The 18,543-nt window shown below is 37.2% G+C and overlaps 1 protein-coding gene across 2 annotated transcripts in view; it reads left to right on the plus strand.

Annotated features, from left to right (window-relative positions):
* INTU (inturned planar cell polarity protein) overlaps positions 1-18,543 on the plus strand; it is a 48,821-nt gene that overhangs the window by 3,275 nt on the left and 27,003 nt on the right. For both annotated transcript variants that reach the window (XM_065634823.1, XM_065634822.1), the window contains exons 2-3: positions 1,904-2,490; positions 14,243-14,328. In XM_065634823.1, coding sequence (XP_065490895.1) covers positions 1,904-2,490; positions 14,243-14,328 — 673 coding nt within the window. The remainder of the gene's footprint in view (positions 1-1,903; positions 2,491-14,242; positions 14,329-18,543) is intronic.

Genomic DNA, 18,543 nt, shown 5'->3' on the forward strand with positions numbered 1-18,543 from the left:
ACCTTTTGAGAGATGTTGGATCAGGTAACGGACTGGTCCTGACAGCCACTATATGTTGTCATTCTGATACTTCTATTGAGTAAGAATTTGTAGAAGATGCAAACTCTGACTTGCCCATGACCTACATCAGGAATAGCCGAATTATCATAAGTTGTGGTTATTCTTTTAAAAGCATTAAGTTGGGCAAAATAATAAATGCAGAGAAAGTGAATGTTTCTTCCTGTCTGCAACATCCATAGACTTCTTTAATCACTGCGGTTCCAGGAAGGGAATAATACCAATGTTTTTGATATACTTTGTCCAGCCAGATTCTCTCTTTAAGCCCTTAAAGGTGCTGTGGTGCAGTGTCTGTGTATAATGTTCTCTGTTTAGCAGAACTTTGAAGCTGGATCATTTATCTGTGTATTCAAATTAGTTATTTGAGTTAATATTATCTATTTAAATTATATAGTAATACTAGTTTTAAACAAAATTTATATCTTTAGTAAAATTAGATGGTTCTCATATAAAATGTAAGAATGTATGTTAGCTTTACGTAATTAATGTTATTACTATCTAAGTCTCCATTCTAGTTTTTCCTTGTTTAATTTTTATCAATGCAGTCTCAGATTCATAGAAAGAGAGACCTAGTGAGTCCATGTTGTTTTACTGGGACACAAAGAATGAACCAGTCTTGTTTGTTCCTGAAAATTTTCACTACAGAACATCCCAGATGTTCCTTACATAGCCTGCTAACACTGACATTTTTGTTGGTTCTGTGTGTTTGTGCTCAAAACTCTCTAACATTTAGCTTAAATATTTTAGTAAATTAAACTACTAACTACTCCTACTTTGACTGTTATTGATCCTCATCCTTCTGTAGTCATGCTGTGTGGTTCATCTTGGGGTGGGAGTGGACAATTTGGCCTGTGCCCTCTCAGCTCTCATTTTTTGTTTGCATTTTTTTGTTTGTTTGGATGATTTCCTTCAGTCTCTTCCCCTTTAAAGCATGTTTATAAACTACTTACTATTCCTCTCTGTGCTCTGGGCTTGTTCCAGTTACTACATCGTTCTTAAAATGTACTGTCCAAAACTGGACATGGTTGACACGTTGCCATTGCCAAATTAGGACAAAAAATTTTTTGTGCTGTGCAGATGGTACTGTTCTGTTAATACATCCTGGAGCTGCCTGGCCTTTTCTTTGCAGCAGCTTGATGCTACTGACTTAAACTGATCCACTCCAGCTGCTCGAACTTTTTTTATAGCAGTGCTGCCTCTTTACTTTTTTGTTGTGTATTTTTGCATGCGAGCTTGAGTATGCTATTTTTAACTTGTCTTAAAAAGTGTTACCTCGATTTTGTCTTTGTTTTTTGGTTATATTGAGGTGATTTTAAAATGTTTAATCTTGTCTTTCAAAGGGCTTGCGGTACAGTCCTTCTTATAAATGCATACAGGAAAAAATAATAGGAGAGAGCAGATAGCGTGGCATTTTTTTCTCTAAGAGAAAAACTCATCGTGCCCATAAATGTAATTACTAATTAAAACTTGCTCATGGAAGAAATGTTTTGGGGTTGGGGTTTTTGTTTGTTTTCAGAAAAGGGAATACTGCCTTTTATAATGGCTGTTTTCCTGTAAGGCATTTGAAGAAACTGTTCTAACATCTGGGAGGGATGCCTTGCCTGACCATATCTGTCATTTGTCTGAGAAGAGCTCTTACCCTCATGGCAAACTTAAACCGGTTGAGCTTTCAATATTCAGGAGGCAACAGAGTTGTGTTTTGGTTGGTTTGTTCATTTTCTGCTTGCACTCTCCCTATTCCCTCCCCACTTGAATAATCAGATGTCACCTGCATAGCAGTCTTCCTTATCAGAGCTGTCACTGATCATTAATTTGTTCTTTCTTTCTTTCTTTCTTTCTTTCCCAGCGACCTTGAGCCTGAATGGTTGGATGATGTGCAGAAAAATGGGGAATTATTTTACTTAGAACTGAGTGAAAGTGAAGAAGAAGCTCTGCTTCAGAACAGCTGTCCAGAAATGCCAGCAGTGAATCATGTCAGGTTTCGTGAAAATGAAGCTGAAGTTATTAAAGAGGGATCACGGAAAGACAGAAAGTATGAACTGAAGAAACTGACCAAAATATTAAAAAAGAAGAATCTTTTACCAAAGCATTCTGCTAAGAAAGGCAGTGGAAGCTGTAATGTGCACTCTGCTGGTCCTACTTCCATATTGAAACACCAGTCCACTCAGAAAGTGGGTGTCATTGTTCAGCAAAAATACAAAGATGTATATGTTTATGTAAATCCCAGAAAACTGTACAGTGCTGGAGAAGATGATCAGCACAGGCTGCTGGAGGCCTTAGTAGGGATTGTCCATCAGTCTTCATGGAGCAGCAGAAGAGCAGAAAAACAAGGCAGGAAGGATAAAGTCATGAGAGGCATCGGTGAAGAGAAGCTTGTAGTACATGGCTTGGTGCCAGGTAGTTCAGCAATGAAAACGGGTCAAATCTTGATTGGTAAGTAATCCAGTTACTAGTTAACTTCTGCACTCTTCCTTTAAAATGAAGATTTTTTTTTTTTTTTTTCTGCGGCAGCTGACTTGAAGAGACATAAGTAATTACAACTATTTTGTCAGTTCTTGGGGGATTTTTTAAAATAAAACTCATTGCATCTGATGTTTTGTTACCTGTTCATTTTTGCTATATTAGTGGTTTTAAGAGCATGTGATGTAAACTAGAAGGTGTTAATATAGTAAGGAGGCAACTATCCTTTAAGTGTACAGGGAGTGAGCAGCTTGAACTTGGAACAACAAATATCCTCACCACCTTTAATTTAATGTAGAATTTGCTCAGTAGGTAAGTGGGACTGGGGTAAGAGCTATAGTCTGCCAAATACTTTGGTTTTCATTCTTTTCCACACTACTACATTTAGATAAAAGGTTTAATGTGTACGCTTTAAATGGATTTTGCAAGACAAAAATTAGGAAAAAAGATATTAAGATATATTCATATATTACAGACTTTCTGCACAGACTTGTTTGGATATTCTTCTGTTTAGCAAGGAGGACAGCTGTTTCTTCAGCAGTTGTGTTCAGAAGGCCTCCAAATGCATAGTGGGGCTGCAGTTCGAGGAGGCAGTGAGCCAGTATAGCAGCTCTCCTTTGTTTGTGTTGGTTTGGCTCTTGTCAGACACTTGCATCAGCTGATGCAACTAAATAACCTGGCAGAAAATTAACCCAGCAGAAAAATTGCCTGTCTAGTTTTTGCTGATGTATTGAGTTAAACTTGGGTCACAGAAGGTCTGACAAACACCTGAGCGTGAATCACGGAGAGGAATGAACTTCTGTGGACAGTAGTGAAGGAGCAGAAATACTTGCACTTCCAGCATCCAGAGACCACTGAAAGGCCTCGGCACTCACGAGACCCCAACCCCAGAGACAATAAATGCAGACAGCTAGCCTACGTCTGCAGAGGCGGGAAGGTTGTTTAATTACCCCCGAAGCTGGTCCTTCATAGGGAGAGAGCAAAGATGGGATGTTGGTTAGAAGATCATGGAAACCTAAATACTATGATAGCACAAATCCCACAAAGTCAGCGTGAATGCTTTTTAAATTCCAGTGTTGTGTGTGTAAAAAGGCAAATCGTGCTTTGACTAGCTGATTCTTCTGGCACATGTTTTTGGGAGGGATGCTAAAGAATACTCCAGAGAGAAAACTGGAGGGCTTTCAAATTTCACCAGAAAGAACTGATTAGTCAAGAACTGGGGGATGCAGAATGAGGGGAAGGAGGAAGTGAGTTTCAGCTTGATCTGCTTAGTGGTATTTAATCTAGTTAGTGTAAGAGTGCATATTTATAACCTGTAAGTTCATTTTGGGACACAAATTTGCATACAAATGCATGTTTGTAAGAGCAGGTGTGAAGTCAGAAGAGCGCAGGTGAATACCAGATCCAGGAGATGAGCTAACCTTCTAAATGGTGATGGTACTTCATGTGCAGTACTTGATGTTTCCCAGAGCTAGTGAGAACAAAAACTGTGGGGGTTTTGTTTTGTTTTAAATAGAAGAACATTTAAATCAATCTAAAGAGTCGAGCAGTTTAATATGTCCTAGGCTATCATCAACCGGTATTGCCTTGTTTTTGCACAGTGGAAACAAACACTTTCAAGCGTACTGTAGTTATTCAGCTGTTAACTGGGAAAAGGGGCTGTATTCTGTGCCAACAGCATAAAATGTATAATTTTCATGTAAAAATACTTTCAAATTATATATCTATAGTGAACGCTGAGCACTCTGGAATTTTTATGCGGTATCTAGAAACAGGGATGCTTTGTATAAATTAGATGTTCAGGTTTCAGTGCCGTCTGCATAAAGAAGATACAGTAAAAAAAAAATTGTTCCAGTCTGGTTTACTGCCTCTGTATTGCACATCAGAGGATGGGATGGTTATGGTATACACCCAAAGCCTGATTTAGAAGCAACTGTAGTTTAGATCATCACAGGATCTGAAGTTGAACAGAAAGTTCAAAAAAAATACAGTAGAAGTTTGCTTTTATGTTGTTGTTGTTAAAAGTAAGTTTTAGGAATCCTGTTGTGAGTTGTGGAACCAGTCACTAAAGAATATTTTTGTGGTCAGTCAAAACTGAAGCATTTGCACAAAAGTTAGCAGCTTCTTGAGCCATCACAGGTGGGAAATACCTGATCAGTATAGCCATGATGCCTGCAGGCTGGTTTGGTTATAACTTTGTTCATCTTCATTGACTTGCGTATGCATAGATATGAACATGTTCTTGTTTTGAGTTTTAGTATTTTAATAGCCTGCAGTGGTGCAGACCATTTTTTGTAGTAGTCTTTTGTGAAGCAAGTACTAATTACATCTTCATTTTAAAACACGTGCTTTAAAATGCATACTGTGGTCCTCCTGGTGACCAGTTTGCAACACGTGTTGCAGGCAAACAATCCTGACTCAGGGAGTTGTTACTGAATTTAATTTTTTTGCCAATTAGCATAAATATTCAGATCACTGTTTCAGGAACTGAGAAGATCAAAACTAAATAAGACACCAATTAAGAAAATGCCATTTTCTCTGCCTTCTCGAGGCTCAGCTTCAATCAAACACCTCTTCTCTCCCCCTTCCTGGTCTCATCTACACTCATTTCACTGCATGTTAACACTATGTCCCAACTCTTTTGATGAGGTAATGGGTCGCACAAGAGGTTGGGATTGTGTGTGTGATGTTTTCCTTCTGCCCCTCATTAATTACTTGTTTCCCTCTGCTGCAGCATGACTCCTCCACAGGCCATGGTCCTTCAGGGATGGGTCCTCTCTGTGGGCTACAACCCTTCCCCTGGTCACTTGCTGCTCTTTTTTAAATCCATTTGGACAGAGGTGCCACACCTGCCTTGGCCAGGCAATGGATTGGTACGCAGCAAGTTGCTTCCACCACCTTCAGAACTGGCTATGCGCAGCACAAGGCAGCCCTCCTGCCACACGGGTCACTCCTGCAGCACCTGCTACCAAAATCCTGCCACTTACGCCCCACAGAGTGTTCCAGCTCTCCTGTCCTAGTTAAGATTTGAGCTTTCTAGATGATTTTTCCTAAGTCTTGGGTTTGTAATATGTTAAATAATAACCAAGTTACTGATTACTTTGTATTTTCATTGGCAAATTAGTTAATGTGTTAGTGATAAGTATGGTAGCCACTGAAATGGCTAACAGGGTTGAATCATAAAGGAGACTAAACTCTCTTGATTTTTTTCACTCTAAGTAACCACTTATAACATGGTTATGGCGTTAACATTTTTAGCAGAAATAACTAGGTTTTTTCCCCCTAAAGAATCACTTCCCTTAGGTGGCTTCTTCAATTTATTCTGAAATGTGTATCCCTTATAGCTTTGAACACTTAAAACATCTGTTTATTATTTGTGCACTACACTTTTTTTTTTAAGATTGCATATGGAATTAATAAGTCTTGTTGCTGTACTTTATTAGCCGAGTAGAATGCAGACGCTGACCATATGAAAGTAAATACAACAGCAAAGCTAAATAAAACCTGCCGCTTTGTAACTCTGTAAAAAGATGCCACTCTATCCTTGTGTTATCAGTTCGTTTATCTCTTTTTTTTTTTTTATTTTTAGTGGTTCAGCACCCATCTTCAATTTTGAAAACAAAAAAGCCCTTGCTGATTTTTAAATTCTTGCTGTCACTTTTATTTTGGTTGAGATGAAATACAGTTGCTTTAATCTCATGTCTTTTTAAGTGTATTTTGTATTGTTGGCAAAACTTTTTTCTTGCCTGAGTTCATGAATAACAATATGCAAAGCTTGGTCTGCTGTGTAAAACTCTATAGTCTCATTTTTGAGTGTATGTTCAAAGATAAAAAGCTTCACCAAATACTCACTTTTAGATCCAGGCAAATCAGGATTGTGATAGGAAATGCCACTATAATGGGTTTTTTTTTTTCCCCTCTTCAAATTGAAACCTGTCTATCTGCTTCACAGCAGGGGATACTTCTTAGAAATGCCGATGATCATCAGCTTTACTACAGTACAAAAGGAGAGGTCATTCCAATGACACTGAAAATACAGGAAAGCTCTTTTTACTAGCAGAGTGTAGTATTGTTACACTCTTTGAAATGATCTTCTGTTCTTCCTGCTCTCATCACCAAATACCTGAATGGTTTGCATGAATTCTCTCACCTAATCAGTAGGTACAATTGTCAAAAAAGTGTGAAAACTACCTAGGGACAGGGATTAATCTTGGATGATAGTAAAGATGGGCAATAATAATCCAGTTTTGAACAAGTATACAAAATGCAGGCTGCCATTGCACGCTTCAGTTGAAAGGTCCAGATCCCAACCTCATTTACTGACAAATGGGGTTTTTTTAATGGGTTTCTAATCCAATAATTCTGTTGGTGTTATGTGGGAGAGTTATTTGCTTGTTTCTCCTGAATAAAGACATGTTTAAGTAGTAATCTTTGCTTGTTTAATTTTAATAGTAAAACCACAGATACTGCTGTTGGAGTTCTGAAGTTCTGGTAAAACAGACCATCATTGCTAGAAAGCCAAGGGTATCTGTTAAATTTCTGTGGCATAAACGAGTGTTTAAAACAGGAACCATTTACATAAAAATAAGCAACTTGCACTCATCTTCTGATAAAGTAAATGCTGGGTTTTGTCATTTGCAGACTGTGGAACTAAGAGTCCTGTTAGAAGAATGTCCTTGAAAGGACCAAAATACCGTGAGAATTTGAGATTTTCATGAAGAATTACCATATATGGTGTACTTGTTGAAAAGGCTCTCCAAAGTAGAGATGTTGGGCACGCAAGATAGAAATACAGAGCTTGCTTAAGCTTTGCTATGTTCTTACTGTGGAGCTTGGGATGTCGTTTATGTTGTTTTTAATCTCCTCTTGAAGCATAGCAGCGTTGGTTTGGGTAAAAGCAGCCTGCTAACATATAAAGCAAGTAAATGATCTGGCTTTCTTCAGCAGAATGTGTTCCACACTTTGCCTTTTTTGGAAAGGAGTGTGTGAACATTTATAAGTACTTCACCAAGTCATTACCAAGAACAGAGGAAACTAAATATTGGGATTTTGTGGGAAAAAAGTGTGTCCTTCATCCTCTCCCATGTGAACAGCATGGTTCTGATTTTAATTCAGCCAAGAAAGTTCATTTTCCATCACGGTATGGAAGTGGGATTCACTTAACAATCAGTATCCGCTGGCTTAATGCAAAGATGATCTACCTCTAGAAATGGTGCTTGCAGATTTATCTCTAGGGAACGGGTATTTAACAAAAGTAATAGACCTATGCCTCATGGCAAATTGATAGGCAGTTCTGAAATACACATTTTAGGGATGCCAGCAGTCCCAAATACTTTTCTAAACTTTGTCAAAAAAAAAACCAAAACAACAAACCAGGAATAATCTCATCAGCCATGTGCAAACTAGATGTTTGAGATCAATATATGTTGTTCTTAGCTAATACTGGCTGGATGTGAGGGATCTTATCTAATGAGAAGATGGAAAGACAGAACAAAGAACGCAGGAAAGGATTCCTTCCTCTCTTCCCTCTCTGTGGAGAACATATATGGACATCTTATAATTTCTTTATGGACTAAGAATCACTTTGTAATTTTGCGATAGAACTCAAAAGCTTGATTATTCACTGTTATTGGATTAAAAAAAAATAATCATACTTTGTTCCTTAAAGAGAAGGATCTGTATTTTTCTAAAGATAAATATATTTATTTAAGGTCTAGTAACCTGGAGCTGCCTGAAGAAAACTTGTTTCTTCTGTTGCAGTTGCTCACTGTGTCTCTAAAAATGGGACTGAGTGAGAATTTGTTCATCTTTCAACATACATACTGGTGACTTTCATGACTGACAATAGTGATCTTATTGGCTGGTAGAAATGCAAGCCAATAAGAGCAGGTCAAGTGCTATTCCATATACTTAGAGTAAAACTTTTGTATACAACTGTATTGTTGAAAAAGCTAAACCAAAAAAAAGGCAATTTTACATTATTTTCTATCAGGTTTGAAAACATTTCATGCAAATGTCTGCTTGCTGAAGTAAGTATATACATCTACTTCAGCAAAAAGGAAGAAGTTCACTTTGATTGTACCTAGGAATTAAGTCAGTTGAAGGGTTTTTTTCACCAACTTCATAGAGTACAACAATGACTGGAAAATGTATTTGCAGTACCATCTGTACAACTTTTTTCTCTCTGCTAGTGAAATGTCTCTCTACATCTGAATTTCAGCAATGTTTCAGTCTGGGAAAACTTGACTTAACTCCACAAATGATCAAGTTAAAAAAAAAAGATTTTTTTCTTAGATCATCTGCAACAATAGCAAACACCATTTACCCTTTTATTTCATTTAACCTAAACTGATTAAGCTGTAAGTGAAATTAGATTAAACTTTATAGATTTGTGGTATTTTTTTTACAGACTTAATGTCTGAAGAACTAAGTCTCACTTTCTGTAAGTTTTTCACACTGCTAAAGGGGAAAAAACAATTCTCAAAGTGTGGATGTGAAACTAACAAAGGAACACTTGCATATATAAACTCTTTCACTGGCATTATCACACTGGGTAGATCTTGTGGTCATGTTCTGCTTTAAGATATTCTGTGTTCAGAATTTTACATAATTCCTATTGTGCCAGTGATGTCTTTCATTCTGTTACTTCATAGCCTCTATTCTTTGAATGCTGTTGTGTTTGGCAAAAAGCAAAGAAGGAAAAAACGCAAAAACACACATCCTCCTCTGCCCCACCTCCAATTTTGGAAAGTCATACTGATAAATGTAGCTTTTCTCAGTTGTACATCAAGTTGCAGTTCTTTGATAGTGATAGAGCATTTTCTGGCAAAATGAAGGCAGCCTTGCAGGACTGCTTTGGCTGTGTCTCCTGGAAAACTGTTCCATTTATGGTACGTGATTACATTTTTACAAATTGAATGGAATAAATATTTACTGCTGCTATAAAGTTTTTAGATATGTACATTAGATGTCAAAATAAATAAAACACTTTCGAGTATATAACATGTAAATACTGATGGATCTTCTCCTTTCAAAGTGTGTTTGTATATTCCACCCTGGGAGATGTGGTTCAAAACTATTGCCTGAAGTGCTAAGGTGCCTATGTTTTCACAAAATGTGTGCAGCTGGTTTGAATGTCTCCGCGGATTATATGACTGTCTTTACAACAGAATTTGTAATGTCTCTAGTAAAACAAACAGAACACAAACAACTTTTGTTTAAATAGTGTTCCACGTTAGTACAAGAGCAATTCTTAGTACAAGAGCTTTCTCTTGTATTAGTGAATGATGATCTTTAATATATGGTACTACACTGTTCTTCAACAAAAAACATAGTAATTCTGTTTATAATTTCTCGTTATATTAGAGGAGCCCGAATGCTCTGCTTTAGATTACTAATTTTCAAGTCCTAGGGCTCTGGCATGGACTTACTGAGTTGCTTTAAAATGTTGTTTAACTTTCAACTTTCCTGTCTTTGATTTATTATTGTGTTGGAGATTCAATAGGCTAAAACTTTACTGTGCTGTACATCCAGAAACACATAGGTTAGGGAGAGAGCTACTATTACTTGAAACAGAAAAAGCAATTTAATTCAGTCCAAAGAATGACAACATTTTTGTATGTATAATAAAGCCTAACCTTTTCTTGGTTTTGCTGTAAGAAAGAGCAGGAATGAAATTTGCTTTAATGTAAAATAACAGTTGTTGGTTGTCACTTAGTACAGTAAAGAGGAATATTGTTTACATTTTGAGGGGATTCTGTATTTCCCTACTGATGGTTAGTTAAGAAGAATGTTCTTTCTCCCATTGGCCTTAATTGTGTTTTACACCAATTTTAAGCAGTTGACCTAGTACCTGGGAAGAATTCCAGTTGTATTTGATGGTATTAACAAGGTAGAAAATAGAAATAATTATAAACTGTCAGAATTCTTCTAAGCTTTCAGATTCTGTTGTCTTTACTAGATTCTCAGGAAATGGGGAGACCTTAGAGACACAGATTCTCCTTTTCTTTAGTATGCATGTTATTATTATCACCATGTTATTAATAGTTTGTGCTGAGCAAGTCTTCTCCCTAGAAAACTTGAAATCTGTACTGGACCTTACAGTTGTTCAGTGCTCTGTTTCTGCAGTTGAGTACATTTTTGCTGCCAAGTCAAGGCTTAAAATATAGCTTTACTAACGTGCACATTTGCTACAAATCCATGTCTTTTTTCTAATCTCTTTACTCTGCCTGAAAGAGTGATGAGCCCTGCTGCTGCTAGCTGGCGGAGGATTTCTCTATTGCAGCTGCAGTTGAACACTGCTGTAATGCTGCCTCTGATGGCTTTTCACATGTCCTGGTGCAAGAAAAAAGGATGGGTATCATGATTACAGCTTCCAGCCTGCTCAGTGTGCTCTGGAATTCATATAATTCCCTGAGCCCTGCAAGTGCAGCAGCAGCTGTGACGGACACGCTGGTTTATTTTGGTTTTCTCAATAAGGCTCACCTAAGCGTGATGAGAGAGAAACGTAGATAAAAATAATAAAGAACCTTGTGAACAGAGGAAGTAACGAACTGTCCAGCTGTCTCTGGATTTACATTATATCCACATAGTGTTGCTATGCCAGTCCCAGAATTCTTCCCCTCACACCTTTCTCCATACAAGGGGATGCCTCATAGTGCTCTTACACCACCATTGCCTCTGCTGCCCTCTGTCAGCTTTTTGGACAAGTCCCGGTTTGCTGTGTCTGATTCTGAACTGCCCTGTGCTGCCTGGCCAGCCTGGAGCACCCACAGGACAGCGGGTGAACTCAGGGTACAGCTTCACCTGGGGTGGGACAGGGAAGGAGAACAGAAGAGGCTTCTCTATCCAACAGCCCATTGAGAGAACTCGTAGCATGTAACACGACTTGTGCCTTCTCTTCCAGCTTTGGCTGAAATTTAGTAATGGGATCAAAGCTATGGTACAAATGTAAAAGCCTCATTTCCTTAGGAAAAAAAAGCTCAAGAGTAGCTAGGCTGAAAGAAAACCTAGTACCTCAGTCAATCCTTTTTTCTGTTTTTTTTCAGTCATTCATTTAATGTCTCGTACTACATGTTACACTTTTTATAATGCTAATATTAAGAGGATGTGGAGGTACTTTTTTAATGGAGTCTTTGTGCAGCTTAAGCAAAATTGGACTTGGTTTTCAATTTGCTCTTCCAGAGCAGGTTTGGTATTTTTAGTTCACACTTATAAGGAATAAGAATGACCTGGGAATCAAGTCACTTTCAATGTTAAATAAGAAGCTAATTTATTTTATTTACTTCCCTTTCTACAGACAGAAGATAGAAGCTGTAAACTAATTGAGTTTTTCACCCAATAGGACAGAAAGCAGAAACAACTGAAAGTGACACCAAAGCAAACCAAGTAGAAAATAAGGCCTGTTTTGCTACTCTGAAGTGAGCACTGGGCTCTGGAAAGGACCTAATAAATCATCCAGTCCTATATCCTGGTGCCACTGGCAGTCATTTTGTACAGTTCTTTTCATAAATTTACATTGTGTCATCTTAGCTATTTTGCCATAGATGGCATTATTGGAAAGCTTTATAGAAATTCTTCGAGACTACAGAACCTTGCAATTTCTCCTCTAGCTGCTTTCAGACCTAACCTTTATTCACCTCATCTTTAACCAACATAAAGGGGTTCTCCATTTCCCATGGTCACTGCAGTATTACTTCTATGTATCTGATCTTATTTTATTTCATTCTTTTTGAGCACAGGTGAATAGAATTGTAAGGAGTACTCTGGACAGGATCCTGTCAGGTCCTATTAATAGTCACCTACATTCAAAGAAAATGCATTTCCTAACATATCCAGGTGTTGTATTTGTCTTTTTCATGTTTTGAGTTACTCAGCTGCTTTCTTGAGAATGAATATACTATTTAATTCCATTATATCTCTGTTGTTCCAGTAATATTTATTGCGTTTTTTTCCTCTGTGATACAGTGTTTCTTTTATACTGAAAAGTGCTTCCAACTTTGGATGTTGACATTAGAGAAACCATGAAGGACTAAGCTTTTAGTGACAGTTCTTCTGACTTAGGTTTAACCTAAAATCACACTTTACATCTTGGACTGATGTTCTAAATTGCCAGCTTAAATAATCAATTATTTGGGGTGATTTAGTCTTCCACTATCATACCTGAAATATCTACATATCCTTTTCTTACTGCTGCTTCTGTCTTGTTGTTGTTGTTTTTGTGGGGGTTTTTGTTTGTTTTTTTGGAGGGATTTTTTTAAATGTTTTTTTGGTTGTTGTTGTTTTGTCGTTTTGGTTTTGATTTTTTTTAAGTAGATGAATGGCCAAAAAACCTTCTATTTCTACTTTTCAATTTCTATTCCTTTTGCCAGGTTGAAGTGGTTTTATCTTTTGGTGTTATTTTACTTTTATGTTTTCTAACTTCACAGGCTTGGGGTTTTTTTCCATTGGTCTCTTTCATCCTTCTTACACACTCCCTGCTTAAATATGCATCTTTTTGAGGCAGAGGTTATCAACTAATTATTACTGGTATACTTCTCTAGAATATTTCCCCTCACTTCAGACAGAAATCCCAGTTTGATTTTTGTATTTTAAATATCAATGTCTATTTTAAGTTTGTAAGCTCTAGTTTGGTTCCGTTTGCCTTTGTAACTAGTACCTTTAATTTTTCAAACCTTTTCCATTTGCAGTTAAAGACTTTCTATGGGATCCTGGTGTTTTTTCTCCCCATTTCCAATAATGGGAAGACAGATCTAGAAAATGCAAGATGTGGTTAAGCAGGAAGATCTGGCAGCTAAAAGCATGAAAAGTGCTAAGCAGGAAGCCACAGCAGTTAGCAAGGCATGGAAGAGAAAGGACTAAATCATGATGTGGCTTGACAGACAACAGAGGCATAGGGACGAGGTAGCTGTGATTTATTAAAAAAAAAAAAAAAAAGTGAAGAAGAAAAGTCACATTTCACAAGGAGCTAAGTCAAACTCTGACTGCTCAATACCACAAAATAAGGGTGTCCGAAGCCTGTCACATCCTCTCTGCACAATCCCTGTCTCCCTTTCGCCAATTCTAGTGCTCATTGAATCAAGTCTCTGGGTTACAAAGATCAGCTACCGGAAGAGTGAATGGGTTTCTGTCAGTTTAGTGAACTGAGTTACCGAGGTGTGTGTTAACTGCCAGGGCTGCTTCAGAGAGAGGGGCCCAGGGCTGGTGGGATTCTCCCATAATTAGGTGCAGCCAACACTTGAAACCTCTGGTGTAAGTGATGGCCCTGGAACTTGTCAGCTGCTACAGGAAGAGGGAATTTTGGAGTGCTTTTGGAAACAGTAGGGTTTACATCAAAACAGGCAGCAGTGGAGAAGGACTGGCAAGTGAGCATAGGTGGCTTTGGAGGAAAAAAATTAATACTTCTTGGGTGTAACTTAATTGGTGAAGTTGTTGGGTTTTCTGATTGAGTAACAAGAGTGGTATAAGCCTGGATGGGGGGGAAGATGCTTTGACAGTCATTTTTGTAAAATGATACAAGTATGGCAGTGAGGCCTTAAAAGCATTGAGGTAATAAATGGATGTTTCTAAACACAGTAAATGTTGCATGTAGAAACCATCTACTTAAATGTAACAAAAAGACATTTATTATTGTTTGAATGCCATATTCATTTTTCAAACAAAACACTGTTTGGCCTTATACTGTGGTGTAATACTTTCATTATGCTTTTGTCTGTTTTATTTCCAGGAGATGCTCTGGTTGCTGTAAATGATGTTGATGTGAATTCTGAAAACATAGAAAGGGTTTTGTCTTGCATTCCAGGTCCTATGCAGGTACAGTAGTTAAACATTTTTTCTAAATGTCCTCTGTAAAAAATAAATGTTGTTTCTAGCATTTTTTTCCTTAGGAAAGAGAACTTAGGTGGTCTTTTCTTAGAACTTTCCTATCTACTTTTTGAATGCATTAGCTGACTTCAGTTAAAAATGAGAGTAGAAATTTCAGAGTTTAATTCTGGTAAATTTCATGAAAATAGCTTCAAATAAGTTACTCAAGCCAGTTTCCCATTAAGGGACATGAGGTGCAGTCCAGCTGTTTGATATTCTGTTCGTCATCAGCTAGAGTAAGAAAACACGTGCAACATTGTGCAAGAGGTGGCATACTTGTAGGTTTAGACTAACCATAACACCTGATTTTTTTGCCCAGTGAGAGAATCAATGTATTCTATGCTTGCAGAATTCTGAGTATTCATATTTACAAGAACTAGTATGTACCTGTGTGGAAAATCAAGTTTTGTGACTTCTCCTGCTCGGAAAACAAGTTCATTATTATGTTACCACTTGCATCAAAATTAATTACTTCTTGTTGAATACAGGGAAGTAACTCCTTTGAGACATGCACAGACTTTTAACCAGTGACAGTTGTAGTTATGAGAAAAGGTGGCAAATATTGTTGCTTTGAGAGTTGTTATTTGGAACACCGATCTCAGCAAATGAAGGACAGGGTATGTAATGTTGTGATGCCTTGCTGCTGGTGGGTAATAGGCCTCGAGGTGTGCAATCTACCAACAGCATGTATTAAGCAAGATATTGATACCTAGCTTAAAAATAAATATGTCAGCCACAGAATAGTAGTGGCTTTTTTGTCAGGTACTGTTTTGAAAACACTAATATTTGGTAAGGAAATACTTAAACAAAATAATTATATCTTCATCAATATAAAAGAGACTCACAAAGTACAAGAGATTTAAAAGAAGCCTGAATAAACAAGTAGTGCTATTAAAGATATTTAAGAGCACTTAAATGGAGAAGTTGATGCCGCTTTCATATTTAAATAGAAAAATTAATTCTCAAGTATTTTAGAGCTTTTAGATTAAATACATTTAAGATCTTTCAAAACTGAACAGCGATGAAGATTGACAGAAGTCAGTAATAAAAACGGATTAAAAAAGAAAATTACCTGAATGAGTAATGTCTCTTCCCCCCAAACCTGCTGCACCTATCTTCTCTTCTAGCTATAATGAAGAATTAAATAAGTAATAGAAGTAGATAGCTATTTCAGAATTAAACCAGGAGAGTATTAATTACCTAGGATGTTAGTAGCATGAAATTAAGTACTTTTGAGTTATTCTCCTTAAATCCATTTCCTGGTGGACAGGAAGACAAAGTAAAAGTTGCAACTTCATAGATATGAGACAGAGCAGGTTAAAATTATAGTATTTCTTACAGTATGTCTGTAACCTCTAGGTAGTTTTTCTTCAGGTAGAATATACGAGGCGATAATAATAGAAATGTTTTATGGTCCAGAGATAAAAAGAAGTAGAAATCTTTGGTTTTGATTAAACATCCTTCTGTTTGCAACTTATGTAGCATAGGTGGCTGTAGAACTACATCTGCAGCTGCAGTGAGACTGAGTGCTCGTTTGTCAGTTCAGGAAGCTTTCCAAGATATCTGACAGTATGAAGTGAGCCTAAGCTACCAGACTTGTGGTCAGATATTGGCAGAGCTCCATGGTAGAAAAACCTTGTCTTGCCTGTCTTTGACCAAATATGGAGTTGCTATAACTGTTATTAAAACCAGAATGATTTAAAAAGCAGAGATTATGTAGTTTATTTAATTGTATCCTTGGTAGATTAGAGTATATGTATTGCTTGTTGCTAAAATGCAGTGCAACCCTTTATACATAGTAGTTACTTTTAATGAAACATTAATGCTTACATTTTCAGTAAATCTATCGAGTAGACAGAGATTACTTGAAATGTGTAGCTGTTTGTCGTGTTGGCTTTCCAAAACCTTTTATTAAAGTGCAATTATTCCCTTTTTACTGTGCAGTTTGAGTCAAGCCAGAAGAGTGATTGCTGAAATAAACCAGTGGAGAATTCAAGTACAGAGTTCTGGGTCTGTTGCAGTGTTGAACACTGTGTTCATGCTGCTGAAGAAAGAAGCTGGTTGTTTCTGAGATTTAGTAATAAAGATAGCTGTTACACAAGCAAGATTGTTAGTGTAGTCTCATTCATTGCAAAATATCAAAAAAAGATGCAGTTTAAAGTCATTTTACCATAGTCACGAGTTATTTACATAAGATATGTCACTGCTCTTCTGGGTTCAGTGTTAAAAATTACTGGAAGTAATTTCAAAAACTACCTAGATTTTCTCAGTTGCAGCACGTGGCATAATGTCTCTCATTACTAGGCTTTATTTCCAGAATTTTGTTTTCGTTACCTCAGTTTAGGGAAACTAGCTCCTCGGCATGTAAGGGCTAGTTTAGTGTATTTATTAAGCAATAAAAGTACAAATGCTATACCAATCTTTTATCCTTTTTTTTTTTTTTTTTTAATGTCAGACCTGTTTCTCTTTGGGTGCCTGCATGTCACCTGGTAAGATAAAGTCCCAATTCTGATTAAAACACTGGACATTAGAAGTTCTACAGCAGTCACTAAATGTGACAGGCCAAACCATACCCCTCAATCAAAGCTTGAGATAGTATGAGGAAATTACATTCTGCAGTCTATACAATTTTATATTTCTATAATCGAAATAGCTGCTGTTTCCTAACTCCACAAGATGAAGAAGACAGAAGAGGAAGATATGCTAGAAGAATTTACTTTTCCTTACTCTGATACTCAGAAGTAGTAGAACCATTTTACCTCAAAATCTCAAATAATATTCAGCCTGAGGCAGATATTCAGAATCAGAAATTTCAGCCTGAATTTTTGAGTTACAGTTGTGCGAACCTTAAGCAAATGGAAAACAGAGACTAACAACAGGAAATGGCAGGCAATCTTAAGAAGGCAGGCAATGCCACCAGCTTTGTGTATAATAAAATCCATATTCTAAGGCGTAGAGCTTTCTTGCAGACAAACAGAAAGCATATCTTTCTAGGTCACATCACAAGTACAACAGCAATATTTTCTATTTCTTACACTGACAAATGTTTAAGTAAAGAGTATTAAGAAACAAATCAGAGTGACCTTCCCATCACATTTTTCAGCTTCTAGCAGTTAATAGCTAGGGACTCGTTGGGGCACTTACGGGTTTTGGTACCTTCTCCTTTTTTAATCTAGTTCTTAAAATTCCTTTGATCTCCACAGCATCCTGTAGCAGTGATTTATGGAACTGATTTGAGTGTTACGTTTGTTTTTGTTGATTTTCGAACTGCCATCTAATACAGTGCATTTCATACACCCAGGTTCCTGTGTTATGAGGAGTGGTTAACTTTCCGTGTCTTACTCTTCTTATCATTCCACAACTTTGGAGAGTTCTGTCATGTTCCACTTCTATCACATCTTTTCGAAGTAGAAAAATCCCCATCTGTGTGCTTCATAGTTCGCTGTTATTGTCGCCTTCATCATTGTCTTCTTGCAGGGTGAATGAATTCTTTTTAAGAACTGTTTTAAGTATTGAGAATGTGTGCATGCTGTATATTTATAGAGTGGAATAGTAGTGTTTTCTGTGCTTTTCCCATTCTTCCTTTCATTTCCTTTTGTGTTTTTTGCTATGCATTGGACTGATGAAGAGAAATAGAATCAAAGTTGTGAAAGATTTCCTAGTCAGTATTTAAAAAAGGGTTCTTCAGAGTCATGTATCTAATCATATCCTGTGTGCTGCTCTGGATCTTCTCCACAAAAAAAACTTTTTTTTTTTTTTTTTTTAGGGTATATAGCTGTTTAGTCCATTGGTCATTTTCTATTACAGCATTTTCCAGCCTATTTGGTCTTTTTCACAGTAATTTTTTTTTTAAAAATGCAGGAAATACATTAGAACTTGGACAAAAGCAGAGAGGAACAGAAAATGTCATGTTTTGTGGTGTTACTTGGAAAGCGACTTGTGGTCAAATCGTGGGGAGGGACCTTTCTCAAAATACAGTGACTTCACATCCGAGCGGTGTGGTATTGCCCACAGGGATGCAGGAGGCAGCATGGATGCCTGCAGGAGGAGGGAGAGTTAAAGTTCTGTTTGGGCTCAGTTGGTTTTGAGCTCTTGCTTGGAGGGCCATACTGTTGTGTCTCTGTGACAGGACAGAGTGAGGTCGTCTTATTTTTAAACTGAGAG

Source organism: Caloenas nicobarica, chromosome 4 (genome assembly GCF_036013445.1).
Source record: "Caloenas nicobarica isolate bCalNic1 chromosome 4, bCalNic1.hap1, whole genome shotgun sequence".
NCBI lineage: Eukaryota > Metazoa > Chordata > Aves > Columbiformes > Columbidae > Caloenas > Caloenas nicobarica.